This window comes from Amborella trichopoda, chromosome 4 (assembly GCF_054954075.1).
Source record: "Amborella trichopoda isolate Santa Cruz 75 chromosome 4, AtrichopodaSantaCruz75HAP2 v2.0, whole genome shotgun sequence".
NCBI lineage: Eukaryota > Viridiplantae > Streptophyta > Magnoliopsida > Amborellales > Amborellaceae > Amborella > Amborella trichopoda.
The window spans coordinates 6,977,569-7,001,430 of NC_142339.1; the positions used below are offsets into that span (position 1 = coordinate 6,977,569).

At 36.4% G+C, this 23,862-nt stretch overlaps 1 protein-coding gene across 1 annotated transcript; it reads right to left on the reverse strand.

Annotated features, from left to right (window-relative positions):
* Window positions 1-10,354: 10,354 nt before the first annotated feature.
* Window positions 10,355-20,059, reverse strand: LOC18421719 (uncharacterized). The gene is made up of 4 exons (XM_006826525.4): window positions 19,801-20,059; window positions 18,999-19,081; window positions 10,811-10,866; window positions 10,355-10,609 (listed from the first exon to the last, which is right to left on the reverse strand). The coding sequence occupies exons 1-4, from the start codon at window positions 19,970-19,972 to the stop codon at window positions 10,531-10,533; spliced, it is 390 nt and encodes a 129-aa protein (XP_006826588.1). The 5' UTR covers window positions 19,973-20,059; the 3' UTR covers window positions 10,355-10,530.
* Window positions 20,060-23,862: the final 3,803 nt, after the last annotated feature.

Genomic DNA, 23,862 nt, shown 5'->3' on the forward strand with positions numbered 1-23,862 from the left:
CTTGGCAACATGGACTTGACCTAGTCAAGAGATTTATAAACTAACTTGGTCAAATTAAATATACATAATAATATAATTTTTAGTTTGATATTTGGGAAAAGGATTGTGGTGGTACCACCCCCACACCCTAGTCACCACATTGTGGTTTTCATTCCCACCATTAACACCACTTTACTAACACTTACTAACTCACAATCTACTTTAAAAAAAACAAGTAAGGGCGTGGCTTCTCCACTGAATTACCAAAAAAAAAAAAAAGGAAAGGAATTGCTATACAATACAGGTGGGGTACTCTACAATATACTACTCTAAATGGTAACCTCTACTCATGACCATGAGCATAAATTATATTATTATTATTAATTTAATGGGACGGGCAATAAAGGTAATTATCATATGTTTTCTAATGAAGTTTAAGTTTCTAATGAGATTCTCACCTATTACCTAGAATGGGTTTTAAAATTACGTACAATATATTTATCTTCAAAATAAGATTAATACAGATACAAGATATTCTATGCTCAAAATTTTGTGAGTAGAGTTGTCTATCATAACCATTAAAATATGTACCCTAAGAAAACCAGTAAAACAAGGTACAGACATGGCAACGAGGAATACTATCGTGTGCAGCCTTCAATAAGTATGGGAACCTATTGACTAAAAATAAATAAAAAGAAAGGTAAGCCAGTTAAGATTTGGACATCTATCTTTTGATGATAATGGAGTTAAAGACTTCATCATGGGGTCTAGCTCATTCTCCAAAATAGAAAATTCAATGGGGATTTGAGCCCTGCCCTTCGATGAGAATAGAATCAGCAATGTGCTAAAAAGAGGGCATGAACCTCCGACCTTGTGGAGAGAACCTATTGACTATATATTCATGTGAGTACAGAGATCCATAGTCCGGGAGAGATCTCCAAATTGGGTATTAGAAAGTTGAGAATGGTGGTTGTTTAGTAGCCTCTTTGGATTTTAAAAATAAATTTAATGGAAGTTGTTTGAGAAACGGGGTTTTTTAGGGGATTGGTGGATTGTTGAGAAATGGAGGTGGGCAAATTATTGTGATAAAAGCTCTTCTTCAAGGACTGAAATTAATTCTGATAGAGAATTTGGGTATTTTGGTGATGGTTAAAGGTCATTCACGTGACTCCATTAAATGGTGCAAGGGCTTGGAAGTTAAAGTATGTTTGGTTCAGTGATTGAAAATTGCCGAGTAGTTTCTACTTGGCCTCGGGCTCTTGTCGAGCCGAAGTTGTCTCGAGTTAGACACCCAACTCGAGATTTTACAAAATTTCAAAATAAATCATAAAAATCCAAAAAAAATATTTGGAACATGTTTTTTTATCATTTTATTACTTTAGCAAAAATTGGAAAGTGTTTTGGGTATAAATATTTATTTTTACATTTTTCCCTTTTTTGAATTATTTCAAAAATACCCTTAATCACAAGTTGATTTTTCAAAATCTATTTTTTACTATTTTTAATATTATTTTAAAGTGTTTTGCTACTTTAAACTTACATTTCCTACTTCTCATGTTTTTTTTTATTTTTTCTTCTTTTGCTGCTATAGTACTAGTTACTAATCGAGCCGAGTTACTCGGGACTCGGCCTCGGCCCGAGTAATCGGCTCCGGCCAAGAACGATTAGTCAATCCAAGTCACACTTTCAATCACTGGTTTGGTTTGAGATGATGGATATGTGTAGTAGGTTGGTGATTTTTAGAGAGATTGAAAATGAGGGTGATGAACATTTGAAAGATGGTTATTCCTCTCAGGCTCTTAATATTAATAGATACCTTCCCTTGTCCTATGGTCACATTCTATAAATGTTTTAAATGCTAGGGAAATGGGGGTGTCATAACGTGTATACCGGGGCACCGGATTTGGCACTCTGCCCACCCTTAGAAACCACTTTTGAGGCATAGAAGACACCAAAAAAAACTTCTAGGTCAATGGACAACATCCTAAACACATACCGGAAAAAGTTTATATAAGGTTGTCACCTTAATATGTAAAATTAAGGTGTACTTCAAAAATCCATCATAAGAGGTTGTTTGGATGTTGGAAAACTCTCTAATTGATCATCTCGACATCGAGATGTATAAATATGAAAAGAAAACAAGGATTTTCAGTATGTGAAGTAGTATATCTTGCAACATATTATCTGGACTGTACATTTTCAAGATTTTTATGTGCTTATCGATCTACTTGATTTGAACCATCTTTAGAGTTTAAAATTTTATAATTAAAGATAAAAATAGATTCTCAAACCATTTTTAAAAAAATAGATTCTCAAACCATTTTTAAAAAAATAGATTCTCAAACCATTTTTAAAAAAATAGATTCTCAAACCATTTTTAAAAAAAGTATATCAAAATTATATTTATGATAAAATTTAGTGGTGCGCCTTAATTAAGATTGTTTAAGGTTGCAACCTAATGCAAACCATACACTTTATAAATTTGGGTTGCTCCCCACCTCAAAGTAGTTTTTTAACCAGATGGAGGTCCAAATTTGGTGCTCGAAGCCGGACACACTATCATTTCATTTATTCTAAAGGTAAATACGTACAATAAGCATATAGTTATGGTGCATCATGCTAAAAAAAAATATATAATAAAATTGGGTAGAGAGAAGATGGATATGGAAGCTTTGTAGCATACTGATAACCTGAAAGATGCACAGAGGAGTCTTAGATTTTTTTTTTTTTATGTGTTTTAGAATGGGGTAGCTAACTCTTAGCTATAAACCTTGGAGTTTATTCCCTTGTTATATGGGATAGGTTTTGTATCCAACTGTCAAGTTCTCTCTACCCAAATCAACGGTTAAGCCTTCTCCTTCTCTCTCTTTTTCTCTCTCTCGATAAAAGATTTGCTTTGTTCAACATGACCGTTTGAGCGTTATAGAGATGTGGCCCATTGGTCAAAGGAATTAAGGAGAATTATTAGAGTGGGACCACGGTGATAATGAGGCATTTTATGGTTATATTCCAACATCTCCCAATTGGCCAAAAAAAAGACCAAATGCATTAACGTTCCTTGGTCACAAGAATTTGCCCATTTTGACATGGCATGCTATAATGTTTGGTCCATTTTCAGGCTTTGATCCTTCGTAGCATTATGAGGCTTATTGGAAAAAAAATTTATATTTCTTCAAGTCTCATCATGGTCGCATGCTCGGAGAACAGTTCAGCGATCAGGTCTTTAGTTAAGAGGTATTACCATATTACTTGAAAGCAAATAACTTGTTATGGTTTCTTTTTTTTCTACTCTATCTTGAATATATTAATAATCAACTTCTATATGTCTGCATTTGGAGATTATGGCTCTATTTTTTATTAATGAAGTTGCAGCTTGGTTGTTACAAAATATTTGAACTAACTCGTCGATTATTTATAGCTTCAACTCCTTAATGAAGTGGCTTATCCAGACAGCAAAAGTAAAGGATATACTACAAACGATGCATTCTGCTTAAATTGCGCACTAGGCAATGCATCCTTGTTTCTTACTAAATCAACAAACATAACCTCCTCCAAAGAGGAAAAGGTTTCCTGAAGTGGATTTTTTATTATCGAGATCTCCCGAAGTTTGCATCAAAAAACCCTTGAATTTTCATGTTATCAACCTAATAACATAATTTATAATGTTTGGTTCCTTGGATATATCTAAATATCCTTGTAATTGCTTGTCAATTAGTCATACTTGGGTTGCTTTGAAATCTACCGGCATATCCAATTACAAAACTAAAGTCATGCCTTGTACAAAGTATCCCAATGGCCTGTTTATATGGTATATATTCCATTTTAACCTTATTCTGAGCACTAATTAGACTTTTTTTTCTTAGATAGTCTCATGCCCTTACAAATAGGAAATTTCATTCTTTTGTCGTTTTCCATCATAAATCCCTTGAACATTATCTAGATATGTTTTTTGAAATAAGTAGAGAAGGTTAGAGTTTCTATCCCTTGTAATCTTTATTTCTAAAACATATGATGTTTCTCCCAAACCTTTTCTTTTTAAAATGTGAATTAAGCCAAATTTAGTTTTATTTGTCATTTCTATATCATCACCAACTAATAAGATATCATCTACATATCTAGATAAAATCACATATTTCCTCCCACTATTCCAAATATATACACAGTGATCCAATCTATTAGCTACATAGCCAATTTAGGCAATTCCTTTTTAAAAAGTTAAATATCATTGTCTTGATGATTGATTTAGACCATATAATGATTCTTTAATCTATATATCTTTTCTTCTTGACCTTTGCTGACATATCTCTATGGTTGTTTCACATAAATGTCTTCCTTTAATCCCCTTTAAAAAAGTTGTCTTAAAATATGAAGACACCCGTTTTTCAATTAAGTAGATTCTCATTATTTTCCTAACCTTAGAAAATCTTTAGGACCACACTATCCTAGAGTACTTTGAACTACAAAGTGCCATGGTCCATGATCCACATTTCATGATCCTTTTAAACCCTCATTTAAACCCTATCTTTTAAAACCATCATTGAAATTTGAAAATAATCCAAAAATGAGATAAATGTCACGTTCAAAAACCGTGGTAAACAACAGGGTAACTTCTTATTTTGGAGATTAGGGAGAGAAGCTGCTTCTTTGGCGTTCAGAAAGAGATGAGGGAGAGATGAAATAGAGAGAGCAGCTTCTTCTTTGGAGATTGGAAATAGAAAGAAGCTCCATCGTTGGAGTTTAGAGAGAGCCCTCTCTCTCAACACATCTTTCACTCTGGTCTTCAAGAAACCTCCGGCCAGCTCTGTAACTTCGACGAACTTCAACAGAATTGAACTCAAAAGGTTGCCGATTTTGTGTATGTCAAAGATGAACAATTATTTATGGACACGATAAATAAATGAAATACATAATAAATAAAATATAAAATGGGTCAATTTTGGCCAAAAATTACAATAAAGGTCGTTTATAGTAGAGTTTTAAAATTTTTCCCATAATGCCCCTTGGTTTGAGGATGGTATCCCTGGATTGGTTTTAAATTTATTTATTTATTAGTTTTTTCAATTATCTGGACTGTGTCCTATGTTTTGGGACACTTGGTTTGATGTTCCCATCCTTGGACCACCCAAATTGTGGTGTTATCACACCATTACAGGCAGCCTGAGGTCCCCATCCTTAAACTACCTAGATTGTCTTAGTACACCACATTACAGACAGTTCGAGATATCTCCTCGAACCAACTATAATATGGTTAAATACCACAATGTTGGCGGTCCGAAGATGGAGACTTCGGACCGCAAACTAGATTGAAACGGTCCAAGATCTTCATCCATGGACTGCCTATAATGTTATGTAATCACACAATCGGGTGGTCCAAGGATGGGGGACCTAAGACCGGTTTGCAAACTGTCTTAAAACATCGGACATGGCCCAGACAATCGAAAAAAAAAACTTAAAAAAAAATTTAAAAATCGGTTTGAGATATCATCCCCAAACCGAGGGGTATTATGGGAAAATTAAATAGCTCTACAATAGACGACCTTTCTCATCATTTTTGGTCAAAAAAATTTAACCTACTTCTATATTTTATTTATAAAAATATAAATTAAGTGTTTTTTAGTTTAATTATTAAAAATTGTTTCATGTGGGCTGGACCACATTTCTACAATATGGGGTCCCGAGGTATAAAGCATCCATCTTAAAGATGGATGCCAATAGCATCTTAAAACAAGTGTAACCCAACGGTTCAAATGTATTCTTAATATAATTATTATTTTTAGTTTTTTTTTTTGGTTTTTTTCATATTCATGATCTCTATGTTAATGATTATATATTCTCTAAAAATTTGGATCAAATTATATTTTAAAAAATATATTTATTACTTAGCCGTCATTTCTACAATATGTGGGGTGGCCTCATAGAAATCGTGTCCTCAACTATTACATCAAGGGTATTTATAAACGGGTCTATGCTTTCCCTAAGGCGTAAAACTTCCATACTTCCCCTTATCCACCAATCATAATGTCACCCTCTATATTATTTTATTTTTAATTTTTTTATAAAAAACATTTTGATACCAAAATTTAAGCGTCCAATCCTTTTTTTGAACTCCCACCTATAAAAAGCCAAAAAAAATAACTAAAAAAAATTCTAATAAAATAAAATAACTAAAATACCCCTGAAAGTTTTAGGGGTATTTTGGTTATTATATTATACCAAAAATATTTTTTAAATATTTCATTTAAGTGCGCTTCATTGAGATGATAGCACATACCAAATTCTATAGTCATATAATTAGTAAAAAAAATTAAAAATAAAATACTCTGAGCCATCGGATCTAGATTAAATGGTTAGTGGCTTACTTGATTTAAATTGGATGGCTGGATGAAGGGGAAGTATATATGTGTTATGTAGTAGGAGAAGCATAGAAACATTTCCTTTGTATAAACGCATTGCTGAGAAATACTTTGGTATATGTACCCGTGAGACCATTAAAACTATAGCTCGTTGTAAAGATGATGTCAAGCCTTCAAACCGGAAATATTGTGAGACGTGTTCTTCAGGGAATTCACGTTTCATATTATAGATTATAAATAGATATATAGATGGATATAGAAAGAATTAAACAGGTTAAAATCAGTATAAGAGTATGCAGTGAAATTATAAAAGGAGTCCACTAGTGAATCTCAATTCAGTAAATCAACAAAAGAGATCGATTATAAAATAAGAAAATCTTTATTTTCTCTAAAGTTTAAGAATTCGCAGATTGAAGTTAGTCAATTAGTCGTTATCGGCCAAACTGTGGTGGAGGGTTCCTCATTGTGAAGATCATTTGGGGTGTAATGTTTTAAAGGCGAAGTATGGAGAGTCGGTTGATTGTATCATGACTTATTCAATCAAAAACAGACCTCAAACTTCTGGTTTTGGAAGGTTATTGCTGGTGTGAAGGATGTTGTGATGAGGCATGTGGGCAAATGGGATAAAGTTGGTTTCTGTCATAATAAGTTTACAGCAAGAGCATGAACCAAAATACAAAAGGTGGCAGAGATTTGGGTTAATCAAGGAAGTCGTGAACATTGGATTGTGGAACTCAGATATATAACAGAGTGCAAGCAGCAGTTTTACAACAGTGGTTAAGCTTAAATGTAGAGCCGAATTCTGTGTATATTGCTTCTAATACGGAAGATATCATAGTAAGGGAGTTGGAAAATGATAGTATCTTCACCGCGAGATTAGCCTACAGATTGTTATTTCATGACAGATTCAGAGAGGTGCATCACCCTTTGAATAAGGTATGGAGGTTTCCAATTCCTCATAAAATTCAAGCTTTCTTCTGGATTCTTCAAGGAAAAACTTTAACTGTTGATAACTTGCAAAAGAGAGGAAATATATTGGTGAATGTTTGTATTTTTTGTAAAGAGTACAGGGAAAATTTTGATCACCTTTGATGAATGTTTGTATTTTTTGTAAAGAGGACGAGAAAATTTGGATCATGTTTTCTTGCATTATTCCTTTGCTAGTGCATTGTGGGGGTGGGTATTTCAGTTGATGGGGGTATAAATTATTGTTACCTAGGAGTCACCCATATTAATGATGCACTTGAAGTTGCCTAGTTTGCCGGAATTTAGAGGTTTGCTACAAGGATTAAAGGTTTTCAAGCATAGGTTTGGTTTGTGGGTGTTAGTTGAGTTGCCTAGTTTGCCAGAATTTAGAGGTTTGTTACAAGGATTAAAGGTTTGTGGGTGTTAGTTGTGTTATTGAAGTAGATTCCAAAATGTAATAAATTGGTGTAAGATGATCAGTAAACCTAAACCGCCATATAGGTCCCTTCATATTTGGGCTGAGGTTATGGATTTGTGCCAGGGGTTCATTGTTTCTTTTCACCATGAACTTGTGCTAGGGGTAGATCGTTTATTTTCATTATGGACTTGTGCCAGGGGTTGATAGTATTGGCAGATGGGTTAGCGAAAATATGGAACGCATTTGGAATCTCTGTTTATTGTTGATGAGCATATTAATTCTTTCTTTGATTAATAAGATTTAGGGAAAATTACAAAAAAAAAAAAAAACCCAAAGTAACACTTTTTAAACAACCTACTCCCAAAAAAGCTTTTTTTAACAATTTTTACCCCAAATTGAACCTCTGTAGCAATTACCCCCAAATAAAAAAGGTCATATTTTATTTACGAAAATACTCATTTTGTGCTAGACTGCATGCTCAAAGTGTTGGACCACCCCTATTTTGTATCGGACTGCATGTTTTCCAGAAGCCCAAAGTGCCAGACCACCTTTATTTTGTGTTGGGCCGCATGCTTTCCATAAGCAAAGTGCCAGACCGCCCCCATTGTGTGTCAGACCATATGCCCAAAGTACCAGACAGCCCCTATTTTGTGCTAGACCGCATGTTTTCCAAAAGCCAATGTCAAACCGCCCCCTTTTTGTGCTGGACTGCATGCTTTTCAAAGGGTATTTTGGTGTTTATTTTATCTTTTTTTATGACTTGACTGGTATTTGTTAAAAAAGTTAAATTTGAGGTAAGTTGCATAAGAACACTAGTTTTGGGTTAAGATTCAAGTAAGATTGAAAACAAAAATTACTCTCTCCCACGTATAAAGGCCCTCTCTCACATGCAATTCAGTTGAGCGTTTCTCTCTCTTCTTACATTGGGGACTTTTCAATTCTACTCATATTACCATTTATGGATTCCTCAATTCTCTCTTTGTAGCTTCTCTCTCTAAATCTTCCATAAATAGTCTCTCTCACTGTCTCTCGCTGAGTAAATGCCCTCTCACATGCAATTTTAAGTTTCTTTTAAAATCCTCTCAAAGTGTAAAATGCCTCCTATCTTACATGCAATTTTAAGTTTCTTTCAAAAGCTTTCATTAGAGTGCTTCTGGACTTTCTGTACTCTCATTCCCTATCATTTAGTGAAGTATTCATCCTATATCTTTATATCTCCTTCTTATTCCTCTTCTAGATCTTTCTATTTTCCTGATTTCTCTTACATGTATAACTGCTCTCTCTCTCTCTCTCTCTCTCTCTCTCTCTCTCTCTCTCTCGCCCAATTCTAACAAAATAGCTTTGTAGTATCTTGAGTAATAAGTTGGTGCCAAATCAATTCCTCAGTTATAAATATGAAAATTATGTGGCACTTCTAAAATTTCAACTAAATATTATGCTCTGTGTATTAACATAATAACAATGATAACCACCCAATAAAAGACATAATAACAATAATATAATTGAAATTTATTTTTTGAGTAAAATATAGCTATACCTGAATTATGATTATAATAATATCATCTCTACATTACTTTTAACTTGCTATATTAAAAAAATTAAATGCTAGACAAAAATACGTAAACAAAGGTGCGGTGTGTATAGAGCCTAGGCTCTAAACAATCAAATTAAAACCTACCTTCAAATAGTATCAAGAAATGTGGTTTAAATATTGAAAATCTTTGTAATACCCTTAAAATATATTTCCATATTTATTTATTAAGTTTAAAGCTTCAAAAATAATATAAATTGGCGTATCTATGAAAACTTAAAAATCTTGAAAATTGACGGCCCAAAAACGTGTTACAAAATACACTATTTTCAAAACAGGAAATCCATTTTTTTCTCATGCCCATACATCTTGATGTCGAGATCTTGATGCCGAGATGATCAATTTGAAGATATTTGGATATCAAAACCTCTTCTAATAAAATGTTTGAGGTAGGCTCAAATTAGATTGTGTAGAGCCTCGGCTCTATATAAACTTTTCCCCATAAACAATTTATTCATTTGGCAAAGCATGTCTAACATCCAAGCATCAAAAGACAGTCATATTTTCCTATTCAATAGATTATTTCCTATAATGTTGCTATCAGCATCATATTAGTTATATAACATTTCAATGACCCGAGCTCCAAGAAATAAGAGATAAGAGTGCCCTATAGAGAATGTGGTAAGAAATCCATATTAGAGTCCGACTATTATATTCATGCATAAGAATAATAAATTACCCAGTAGAAAAGATTTCAAAATCTTCACAAACCCCTTTTTTTTCCTTTTTTTCTGTTGCAATTTCTTGATTATTATATGATGATTGCTAGTAATACATTAAACAAGCTCAAGCCAAGCTTGTGACGGCTCGTCTAGAAAACAAGAAGCCACGCCCCGATTGGCTTGGCTCATCAAGCTATAAAATATTGGTCCAGCTAAGCTCATAACAAGCCAAGCCTACCTAGCTTGGCTAGTTGACACCTTATCTCGTCCAGCTTGAGCACAGAGAACCTGATACCATCAAACTCCAAAGCCAAGTGAGCTTGGAATAGAAATGAGATGGGTATACCATGAATGTCGTAGTAACCATACAATCACAAGAAGGGTATGCAGAAACACAACAGTTTCCAGATGATTCTATGATATAACAAATTTTTCCAAGTGGTTAGTGAACTTCAAAACTAGCTGTACTAGAACAGACAAGAAAGAGAGACTCGCCGAATGAAACAGTGTGCAGATAAACATAAAGAGGGTCTCCTATTAAGCTCCCTAGTGTTACAAATCCTATAAGTTCTTGCGCCTCTTCTCAACTTCTTCCAGCCTTTGGAGTTCTTTGTAGTAGTTACAGATACGGTGCACAAACCTGCATTTGTAACCACAAGATAAAATCCCAAACATGTATCAGCCCTCTGCCGACCCCAAATACTTTGGGAAGAGGCTCTGTTGATGATGATGTATCTCTCTCTTCCTCTCTCTCTCTCTCTCTCTCTCTCTCTCTCTCAGAGCCCAGATAAATGGAAGGTTAAGGGATCAAGCTCAGTAGATGAAAGTCGTCACTAATTACCAGTAAAGAAGACAAGCGGCCAAACAGAGAATTGCGTTTCTTTGAGCTTTATATATCTGTGTTTAGGTCACCACAAAGTAATCAGCATATACTTGGACAATGAATTTTGTAGCAGACTAAGAGTGGACTGAGACTCAAATGAAGTACCTCTGGAAAAGAAATACATAAGAAAATGCATGAAAAGAAAAACCCTGACTCACAAATGCATATGCGCACGTGTGGCATTTAAAATTATTATTTGAATTTTCCGCTACTTTGTGCCAAAATCATTTTTAGGCCTCAGCCAACCCCAAAATCTGTGAGGATCCTAAATCCATATATTCGACTTTATAATCTGGGTTTAGGTTTAATAGAACAGTCAAAATTCAAACTGAAGTTGGCCAAAATCATCATATCGAAGAGCTCAAATGGTGCCATGTTCAAATTTTGGTCAGCCAAAATTTATTGAATTCCGCCATTGTTCAAGTTTTGAAAACTAATATTCAACCCAGATATTAACAACAAACACAAGCCAAAACACACTCTGAGATATGGAAATGTAGTTTCAGTCACTTTAAGCACCACAGTGAAGATTATCACAATTCCAAAAGTTGGAAAAAATCACAAATTAAGAAACAAGTTTCTACCAGAGTTTTTTACATAAATAAATATCCAGGACACAAAAACCATTCCACTTGGATACACGCACAAGCTCACACATCTACCTACCTACCTATCTAATATGATGTCTGTGTGTAAAATTTTCTAACCTGCCACAGGTGAGCCTAAGTGATAATTTGATCAATCCAGCTTCCTGTTGGCAGCTGTTCACTAGCAATAATATATTTAGTCATTTTCCACCCATCTATATGGATGTTAATAACATGGCATGATGCACATAAAGAGCAGGGTGAGCAGGTCATTTTTTATCCAACCAAATGGATGTTGATGCCATGTTGAGGTCACTTGATGTCAAATGCGACGCCACTGCAAGAGGCAGCGGGAGGGACATCTGCTATAGTTGCTTCAATCTAGCCTCTAGATTGAAACATAGCAGGGAATGGAACTTGTCATCCATTTTTTGCGCTCTCTACTCTTTTGGCCAAAGTAAAGTCACTTCAACCAAAGAACCCAAGTTAAAAAACCAACAATATTGGAAACCAAAACTTCTGCGAAACTTTTGCATCTTCTTCTGTTTTTTCTTCTTTTTTTTTGTCTTTTTCTTTTCTTTTCTTTCTTTGAATTTGCTTTACAACTACTAGTTTAAGACATATCTTCTTCTCCGCTCCAGCCATTGAATGGAAAATTCTAAAAGCCTTTTTTTTTTTTTCCCAGTTAACTGATGACTATATATTAATGTATAATATGTTTACAAAAGTATCCCCAAAAGAGATGGGATGAGGCAGCCCATAGGTCTGGTGCTCGCTAAAAATGTACAAACACGTGAGAAACCAAAAAAAGAAAAGAAAACAGAAGAGGCCCTCTAAAGACAAAAAGGGGGACATTACGTATATAATAGACTTAAAACTTGGGATATAATAGGGAGAAAAGGAAAGGGAGGGAGAGGAGAAAGGTAGAGGGAGAAAATGAAAGTAGAGAGAGAAGTGGAAATGATAGCAACAAAACCAAGGTAGGGGGAAAAGGAGAGTAGAAAGAGAAGTGAAGAGGATGGGAAGAAACAGAGAAATGTTAGGTTAGAGAAAGCGATCGATAGGGACCAGATGGGAAGATAAAAGAGATAAGAGGAGAGAATAGAAGAGCTAGGAGAATAGAATAGATAAGGAGAGATGGACAGGTAAGGAGAGATAGTACAGTTAGCAGAAAATAGAAGAGTAAAAAAAGATAGAAGAAAAAATAGAGATAAATGATTGTAGAAAATGAACAGTAGGATCAGAGAATGAGAGAATAACTATGCAGTGCTATAATTCAGCTCTTCTTTAGTAAAACCATCAACCGTTGCATTGGCCTTCCAGCAAGTATGACGGAAGTTAACTTGAAGAGGCGTCCACGAGTGATAAATGGTCGAACAATGTGAGATAGTCTCCAAGGACCAGAAGACTCCCTTGAGGTCCTCACCACGCATATTGCATGGGTGTGCCTCGCCTCGGCTGACTTGTGGACCGTCGATGCATTGTGCCTAGGCGCACAGCTTAGTGCTCACCACACATACCGCACGGGTGTTCCCAGCTCGAGCAACCTGGAGGCCATTGTTGCGCTGTGCCTAGGCACACACCTTGGTGCACACCAGGCATACAGCTTGGGTGTCCCTAGCTCGGCGACCGGCAGGCCCTTGCGATGCCGTGTACCTAGGTGCACACCTCGGTGCCCACCAGGTAAACTGTGCGGGTGTGCCTTGCTCGGGCTACGCGTAGGCCATCGTGGCACCGTGTGCCTAGGTGCACACCATGGAGCCCTCAACCCATGCTGCGTGGGTTTGCCTAGCTCGTTCATCCCACCGGCCCTCGAGGCTCCCTGCCTTCAACCTTGCGTGTGGTGGTGATGCACCCATAGGATAAAAATTTTGGAATCTTCTTCTACCGATAGATGTTCTTGCTACGATGCCTCGAATCTTTTCATCTTTCAAGAATGGCATTTGCTTGAGCCCAAGAAGAATCCCCAAAGCCGAGATACCCAGTGAAAGTTGATAAGAGTGTCCCTTGTCAAATTTTAAAATATCCTTGTAAACACAATGCCGAGGGTTATCATGGGAGCATTCATCAATGTGAAGCTCGATAACACCTAAGCTTAGGCTTCAGGGTATCCAAGAGATGGATCTAGACCTTGGACCTCCTTATGGGTGAAGGTAAAAATGTTGGCCCTATTGGACCTTAAATTTGCTGTTGAAAGACATCTAAAGGTTTTGAAATTCCTTGCCCAAGAGATAGATCTCTTGCATATTCAGCTGAGGCTATCATAGTTCTCTTAGGGGTCGTTTGGAAACTGTAAAGTTAGTTGCTAAATGCAAAATTATTGAAACTGTAGCATTTCCCATTTTGGCAAATGGAAGTGCTACATCAAAAGGATGACCACATTCTCAAAAATGAGAAAGCTAGAATTCCACCACACCCATAGAAGAGCAAATTGCTCAGACAATGGGAAATGTGCATTTCGGAAAATGTGTACAAAACTTCAAATATTTCTACTTTTTTTTTTTTCCTAAAACCAGATCGAGATGAAATTTAGAGGGCATGTGTGCCTAATAGGCTGCTTTTTATAAACAATATCAAAAAAATAATTTATATAGAACAAAATGACCAAACTACCCCTCAAAGTTTTAAGGCCAAATCCATCATGTCGGTTTTTACAAAATATTTTTATAGGAGCAAGTTATTTAGATGTATGGACACCCAAAATTTTAGATCCATCCAATACATTTAAAAAAAAAAAACACTAGAATATTCTGGACTATCCAACCTAGATACGACTGTCATCGATAGTATTTTAGGTGATCTATAATGTGGAGTTTCAGGGGTATTTCGATTCATTCTATTTTTTCTAAAAAATGTTTTATATTTTCTACAAGTTCGTGAGGGGAAGAATCATAGACTCCGACAATTTTAGCTGAATCCGATGTATATAGAAAATAAAATAAAATTGAAACACCCATGTATACCCTTAATGATCCCTAAGGATATTGCAATCATTATATTTTTTCCAAATTATTTTTCAATATTTTTAATAGGTTATTGCGGGTGAAAAGTATAGACGCTAAAGATGTCAGCTCAATTTGATGTATAGGAAAAAAAAATTGAAATACTAAGAATTGCTCTCACCTTATCCAATTAATCTTTTTTATTTTTTTTTGGGACGTTGAGTGTAAATTTGCTAGACCTATCATAGATGAGCTATGATTTTGAAATCTAATTTATTTAACAAACATTACCATACCATCAACAAAAACTTTAATAAAGGGTTGAAGTTGGCTGACTTTCAAATATCATAATTTACGAAATTTCAGCATAAACCAAACACAGTTTTCAGAAATCCCCTTAATTCTAGACTGGTTAACCAAACATAGCATTTCCCATTACCATAGACTCAATTTTCTGCCTTCTAGATTTCAGAATTGGAAATCTCCAATTCTAATTCCAGTTCCCGGTTGCCAAACGCGCCCTTATGGAATCCCCAACACCCCCCCCCCCCCCCCCCCTCCCCTCCCTCACCAAAAAAAAAATAGCACATAGTGTGGCAAGAATCAAAGCTCTACGCAAGACTACTCCCATTGCACAGTAGAGAGGTGAGTAAAAGGCTGCGGATAGCTGGTTGATAGCATAAGGGGCGACCCAGCTTTTCGATGGAGTTAGGTGTGACTCATAGCCAATGCACTCTTGTTGAAGTGTAGCCCAAATCAAGGTAGAAAAGAGTGAAGGGCTTTGTAATACTAAAGCCATGAGTCATCATATGTAGGCAAAGGACTTGGTTTAGAGGCTATTCATGTTCGGATCTATCAATGTTGCTCTTACCCAGAAAGTATGCTACCAAGCAGTAACCATCTGCACACTAGTAATCATAGCCCAGCGAGATTTGAGGGCGTTTACATGGAGGACGATGTAGAGGGAAAGGTGATGATCCCTCAAAAAGCCAAACCAGCTGAAATTGGAAACCCAAAGTCCTGGGCTCTGGAGCACCAGACAACAAAAACAGTAGAACCACCGAGGGGAAGTATCTCTGGGGATAATGCTAGGTGAGTCATTATTGACTTCGACTCAAATATCTCTTCAGCACTACCCTACTTCCTGGAAAAGAGATGCAGTATGAAGGACTTCGAATCTCACCCAAAGGAGATTACGACATGGGAGGCCCTTGTTATCACTGGGGCTACAGCAACACCGCATGAAGAGTACCTCAGTGAACACCATAGAGAATGTTGGCTCAAGAGATTAACGAGCAGTAGATGACCCACCTCCAAGGCCTCTGAATCAAGGCTCAAAAAGAGGGACAGAAGATCTCTTTCTGACTTTGTTTATGGGAAAAAAATGGCAGTGGTGGCAAAACCTCTATGGAACTCAGCCACAGGGAATCAGCTGGAGATGTCAACGTTTCCCCTATTTTGAACTATTTAGACTGGAGTCACTGGACGAAGAGGATAAGAGACAAGCAGTGCCCGTTTCCTCTACAGAAGGATTGAAAAGAGGAGCACAAGACAAGGTCCACCGGCAACTAAATCAGACCAATACTGCGCTAAACACTATCGACCAAAAGTTGGGGAAGAATCTAGCAGAGCAAGTCGAAAATTTGGTATCATCGATGGAGATTTAAACTGCTCTCTTTCTAACACTAAGGAAGTTCCTCAAACTGGGTTGGGACTAGTATCGCAGTTTGCGAACAGTATGATTTCCCAAAAACCACTCACGGTGGAGGAACAAACCAGCGGCAGTCATGCACAGAGATCCATAGGAGAGTACGAGGTAGCCATTGGTCTCCCATTCCCTACTACTATGCAAGTTAAGTGCCATGAGAGGTTGACAGCCAGACAATTAGTCCTCAGACAACTCGGAATCAAAACCAAAGACAACGCTATCCCCAAGAAGATTACCCAGGGCGGAAAATCCAGGCTATTCAAAGAAAGCCTCAAAGTGCTCAACCAATGCCTACCAATTTGACATGAAGACCCCATTATGTTCCAAGGACGGTTAAACACTTCAACTATAGAACCATCTCTGGTGCATTGATGGGAAAATTCAGAGCAGATTATAGAGATGCTCAGCCTGATGATTGCAGATAATAATGCTCATATGACAGGCAGAAAAATGAAAGCTGAAGTGTTGAATAAGCTAACTCAGGGATTCATTGGCACCCTGAGGTGATGGTGGGATCAATTCGATAGACGAGAAAAGGCGGATTATCCGGAGAAGCATTGAAGTAAAAGAGGATGGGACAGGAGTCCCGACTCACTCCGGAACCAAATACCAAATTCAGATGAGAGCCTCCTCACCACCATTCAGATCCATTTCTACGAGCCAATGGAGGACATGGCAGAGAATCATAGTAGATCGATAACTCATAGCCTTAAATTTGTCTCATTAAGAGATCTCCAATGGTAACGCCTTCCAATAATGTGTGCATCACTTGCCAGATGGTCAAAAGACCTTCTATATTGGACTACTTCTCTCAGGACTCCCTAGATCAATGAGAACTATAGTCAACAATCACTATAAAGGGAAGAACATGGACACAATAGCATACAGGAGCCTGTTGAGGAAAGTCGTGGATGTAACCTGAGAGATTTGTTATGAAGGAAAGTTCCAAGAAGAGAATAAACACGGCTACCATGTCGGATTCAATATTTGCCAGACTCGTGGACCTAGTCTGCAAAAGCAACTATAGCACCTCAAACAAGATTACCTGAGTCAGATACCCCACACCCACAATCCCAAACCCCCCGCTTGAGTAAGGCCACAAGTGACTCGGGCCTGGACCAAGTCTAGACCAACCTCAGCATGACCAGCGATCCAAGGGCCCCGACCAGCACCGGCCCAGTCCAACAAGGCCAGAATCAAGGTAGCCCAGGCCTGAAACTTCACCACAATGTTAGGATCGTAGTCCTCTTTTAAGAATCAGGATTAGGGCCAACCTATTACCATACTGAAGTTTGTAAGATTGTTTCAACAAAGATTCTCAGGTCTATTATTGTGGTTGCAATACCAACTTGTGGATAAGATTTGCAACAATGAAAGCACTATAAAATATAGAGATTTCATCAAGTCAAGTCACCCATGACTAGAGAAAAAGAAAACAAATAGAATATAATTTGTCTCGTTATGACGTGCAAGAATACCCATGCTGAGATTGGCAATCCATTAAAAGTGTAGGAAAAGAAAGATCTGAAAGCGAATGTGCAATCATGGAATGATTTAAATACTTCAACCAGCTAAAGGAAGTGTTTCAGTACTGTTATCCTAAAAAGCCAAATGGCCATTCTCTATATTTCTCCATAATTTGAATTACTCAAGAATAATCCGATCTTTAATCCAACTCCAAAGATTTATCCACGTAATTTCGGTCATCAAGAAGCAATGAAGTTCATTCCAAGCTTTATTCCAATTGCATTTTTCACAAAAATGTTAGCAAATATACTTATAGGCTCTGAAAACGTGTGCTGCACTACTGACAAAATTGGGAATATAATAATGTACTGCAAACCAAATAACAATAATAATAAAAGACAGTGTAAGTTATACTATTAAAATATGTGTACATTGCAATCATTGGGGTTGCAAGGTGCTCGATTACTCATCCAGTTAGACCCATCTATTGATTTAATTTGCATGTTTATGAAACAACTGAATGTCAAAGATTAAATTAGTTATCATGGTTTTGCTTTCTTGCTTAGAGCCAACCAAAACCAAATCCAGATCAATGAGGATAAGAATAGACTACAGTCAACAAACATACATGTGTGCAATGGGAAAAATTAGGGAAAGATCAAGTTAGATAGGGAACAGAGGTGAACGAGTAATTTTGGGGTAAAAAGAAATCGGACAATGGGAAAAATTTCAACCCCTAACAATTTCAAAGAATTTCCGGGTGTGGAAGGTCTGCTGGCCTCTCACCAGTAGCCGGAGCCCCCATTTTGCTCCACAATATCTCCGAGTATTCTCTATCTTGCCTCCACATCGTTATAACCTCACCAACATCCCTTTTTACCTCTTCGAGCTGCTCCCTCTCCAAGCAAAGGAAGCAAGTCAGAACGTCGGTTGCTTTTCTCGCACCAACACAGTCAGCTTATGAAGGCAATTTAAAGCTCGCAGGTCGTAAGCTAAGCCTGGATACAGAACTTTTGGGGAGTTAGTTGAACTCCGATCACTTCTATTGATGTAGATCGTTTTATTCTTTTTTTTCTTTTACTTTGTACTTCTCCCTCTTTCTCCTTCTTCTCTTACTACTTTTGTTTGTCTGAGCACCCAACTTGTGGGAGTGCCATCTTAAGGTTTTAGCCAAATGTATTCTCACCATTTAATTACAAAGTTAACCTTTCTCTCCAAAAAAAAAAACAAACATACATGTGTGCAAAACAAAAAGCAGGCATGTATATCGATTATAGGGGCAGATGAACATTCTTGTAAAGATAAAGAAATATAGAAAGAGGAAAGAGGGGTAGAAGGGCGGGCGGGGGAGGGTTTGGGGGGAGAGAGGGAGGGAGACTTTGCAAATATAACAATCCTAAAGCAATCATGAAACAAGTAGAAGATATCAGGTAATAACTTACTGATTTTTCGTATCGATCCCTTTCAGCTGCCGTACATGTTTCAGACGTACACATCAAGCGATGCTCTTGCTTCCAGTAAATATCTGCATTCATTTGAATAGCAAGTAAATTTTACATAGAGAAGTCAGAACAAGAAGAACGAACTCCACCTTCCTACACCTATAGCTTCTAGAAAATTTTGCAGGTTTGAAACCTAAAGGATACATATAGCCCAGTACATTATTGAAGAACAAATACAACATCTGAATCCAGAGAGTGCGATAAGAGGGTTTAAATAAACACACATCTGAATCCAAACAGTACCATAAGTTTCAACTTTAGAACAAATAAGAACTTTTCCATATGAGAACAAATAAAACCACTTTAACAAACTAAAGTAACAATTAAGAAACTGAATAAGTAAAAGAAATCAACATAAAAATGGAATTTATCCCCCCTAGATTCCCATAAAAGAACAACACAGGGAATCAGAGAGTTGCTAAGAAGAAAAGGACCACAAATTAATTATGCGAAGTAAGTAAAATTCTTTACATCCCAACCGCGATGACTATAGGCAGACGAATAGAACCATTTTTCATCAATAAACATAGATATCTCCACAAAAAATTCGCCGAGGTTAGACATATTTCAAAAAAAATAAACAAATTTTCGTCCATCGTTGAAAACAAAAGGAAAATAAAAGAATTTGAATGCTAAAAATCCAGAGAAAAATTCCTAAAAATAAAAAAATGTAACAACAAGTAGGCACTCCATGTGATTCAATCCATTCATGGAGAGTGTTTGGAAGTGAAAAAGAACAAACCCATGAGCTGGAAACCAGCAAAAGGCACTATTCCAAGGGCCGGCTGTAAAATCAAGGAGACAAGGCTCACGATCCGAGATTTTATGATGCTTGGAGAAGGTAATGTGAGAAATAGGGCAACAGCGGCCTCTGCTGCAACCACATACGAGAGAATCACCCATTGCAAACCCATTCTCTCCTCTCTCTCTCTCTAGCCTCTCCCCTCTCTCTCTAGACTGACCTCTCTGAATCTCACCCTCTCTCTCTCTCGGTTGGCGCTGTGTCCAGAAATATGACACCGCTGAGTTTTAAAGTTTTACTTAGCACGAGTACGTGCTATGCACGTTATTTGATTCTTATTGTAAAGTACAATATGTCAGCTTATACTTCGCCCTTTCGTTAAGATTTCCATGCTTCTCCTACAACTTCTATCCTACCCTTTATTCAACTTCCTCCAAGTTCTATCCTCCCTTTCATCCAACCGTCAATTCTGAATAGAGGGCTAAAATTGCTTCAATCACAATATCATATTTCTACATTATTTTATTTTTAATTTTTTTTCTATAAACTGTTTTGACAACAAATTTTGGACGTTCATTCCTCTATCAAACTCACACTAGCGAAAAATATAAAAAAACTATTTTCAATCAACTAAAATGACCAAAATACCTTTAAAAGTTTCAAGGCGTATTTTGATCGTTATATTTTATCGAAAATTTATTTTTAATATTTTTTATAGGTGCCCCCAATGAGAAGATGGCACGTACCAAATTTTATATTCATACAATTTGTATAAAAAAACTAAAAATAAAATATTTTGAGACGTCAGATCTAAGATCAAACGGTGAGTAGCTCTCTTGATCAAAATTGGATGCTGGATGGTAGGGGGAGGATAGAACTTCTATGTTGTAGGAGGAGCATAGAAAGCTTGCCCATTTCTATAAGGTTAATGCTTTATGAAAAGAAATGAAAGCTTTACCACGAATCCTCGTAAAGCACTTTGGAAAAATTTTATGAGGGCTTTAAAATTAATTTCAAACATCGATTATGAAATTTGGTGTTCAAAAAATGTTCGAGATCTTGCAGATCCATGAACACTTATTTTTCACATGGACAACCAAGGTAATGTATTATAATTTATAATAGGAAAAATTACAAAAAAAAACCCAATACTACATTTACTATGCAACTTACCCCCAACCCAACTTATTCTCTTACTTTTTTCCCAAAAGTACACTTTCTATTCAAATACCCCTCAACCAAAAAAGTTCCTTTTTTTTTTTATGGAAATACCTTTCCCGTACAAAAATAATCAATTTCGCCACTTACAAGGCCTTCACATGTGGTACTGTCAGAGCTTGCATTGAAACTGCTGGAGTAGCGATATTTCGAGAACATGTACTGCCGGACCGCGCTTTGAAACTACCGGAGCATTGTGACTAACAGAACCTTATCTGTTAGAGTGCTCTTCGCAACTGCCGGAGCAACCACTGCTGGGCCGAGCTTTCAAACTACTGGAGCATGCATTGAAACTGCTAGAGCGGTAGTACTTCCAGAACATGTATTGCTGGACCGCACTTTGAAACTGCCGGAGCGGCATGACTGACAGAACCTTTTCTACCGAAACGCTCTTGGTAACTGTCGGAGTGTTTTCGGACTATGCTTTCAACCTACCGAAGTGATGTGGTATTGCCAGAGCGATGTAGTACTACCGAAGCATGCGTTGAAACTGTCGGAGCAACAGTACTTCCATAACATGTATTGCTGGACCGAGCTTTGAAACTGCTCGATCGTGCTTCGAAGTACTCCCGCTCCAGCAGTTTCAATGCACGCTCCGGCATTACCACACGTGAAGGCCTTGTAAGTGGCGAAATTGATTATTTTTGTATGGGAAGGGAATTTCCATTAAAAAAAATAAAATTTTTTGGTTGAGGGGTATTTGCATAGAAAGTATACTTTTGGGGAAAAAGTGAGACAATAAGTTGGGTTGGGGGTAAGTTGCATAGTAAGTGTAGTCTTGGGGTTTTTTGTAATTTTCCCTTTATAATATAACTATTTTTAGGGTTTGGAATCCTATTTTTTTCATAACCATAATCGTCAAGCCCAGATGATCGATTTGAAGGTTTTTCAACTCTATAACTGCAATTTTTGTTGAGTTATGAGATGCGGCTTTACTTATTTTGATAGAATTGCAGTCTTATCGAAACATTTTTCATTATATATTCTTTAGAAAATAGGGCCATTATCTATTTTAAAAATAAATTATTAAGAGGTGTTGTATGTCTATATGATAAATGATCCCATAGGACCCTCCCCACCCATGTGTGTAGGAACCCAAATGATCACGATAACTTTTTTAGAGATCCGTGCCAATTTTAATGGTGATCCTTTGTAGTCCTACACACATGGATGGGAGAGGGTCCTATAGGATCATTACTCTTTCTATATATGAGTAGGAACTGTATTTTTTAATTTCTAGAAAAAATTATAAATACCACATTGATGCCACTTTCTGCCCCACGCCTTCCCCAACAACAAATTTTTATAAATGGTAAAGTTTATATATATAACCGAGGCTGTAAACAATCAAATTTGAGCCTACCTCAAAAATTTCACTAGAAGAGGTTGTTTTGATGCCCAAATATCTTCAAATTGATCATCAAGATGCATGGACATGAGAAAAAAAATGGATTTCAAGTTTTGAAAATAGTATATTTTGTAATGCATTTTTTGACCGTCTATTTTCAATATTTTCAAGTTGTCATAGATCTGTTGATCTACACTATTTTTGAAGCGTTAAACTTTATAAAGAAAGATGAAAATATATTTTAAGGCTATCACAAAGATTTCCAATATTGAATCCACATTTCTCGATATTATTTGAAGGTAGGCTCTAATTTGATTGTCATTTTGTAAATTACATCCTTAATCCCACTATTTATTGTTTCTACCTCCCCAAAGTTCAAAAGTTAACATCTTTTAGGACAAAAATACCCCCAATATAATACTTTTTATCAAGATGAAATCAAATTAGATTAGCACAATGTGTGCCTTGCCAACTTTATTTTAAACAATTCGCCGGTTCGACACAACATTGTATCATACCATCTTTATTTTAAACAATGTACCGGTCCGACACATTTTTACCGGACTAGCTTCGATTTTTTTAAATGAAGTCCATCCGGCATAATGTGTGTTGGACTGCCACATAATTTAACATGATGCTAGTCCAGCACACGTTGTGCAAGATCGGCATCATTTAAGAAAATGCAGAGCACGTAAGAGAAATGTATATTATGAGCATTTGATAACTCTGAGTGCGGTGTCCTTGGGAATCACCCCTACCGTAATATTGTTCATTGTGTATTTCATTGATATGATGTGTGAAATGCAGTTTTTAAAGACATTTTGTAATTAAATAAGGCTCCTTTCATTCATCTAACATATTACCAAACATGAAAATAGATTCAAGGAATACCAATATTTACATAAATATTGAAGAAAATTGATTTTCTTAATATCAAAACTTTACTCAATGCACAAGCTGCCCTCAAGAGTAAACATATATCATTTATTTAAGAAATAAATATTTAAAAGTTTGAAAGCTAACCATTCAATATTGCCAACACCATTCAAAATTATCGATTGTTGATTAATGCAATAAACTTCATCAATAAGCATTGATCCATGCATGAAAAATTCCAATTGGAAATATGACATAAAATGCAAGAGAAATAGAGCTAGCAAGCAGGGTTCCAGATGTCAGCAAAATCATGTACTAGTTTTTAAATACACAGCCATGGGACTCTTCTCCTTTCTATCCGGGTTCCAAATGTCCATTTCATTGGAAGCTAATATTTATAATAGAGTGTTGCCACAACTTGCAAAATAATGTAGAAAACCTTTGCAATAACTCAGCAATAATTTTTTAAAAAGAATTGAAAAAGTTGATGGATGAAGTGAACTGTCATCCAAACGGGCAGTTTCTCAAATAAGGATGTGACACGGATTAGTTAAACAAAAATACAAAAACAAATGGCAAACAACTGCCAATCCCCATAATCATGAGGCATTAGATATTCA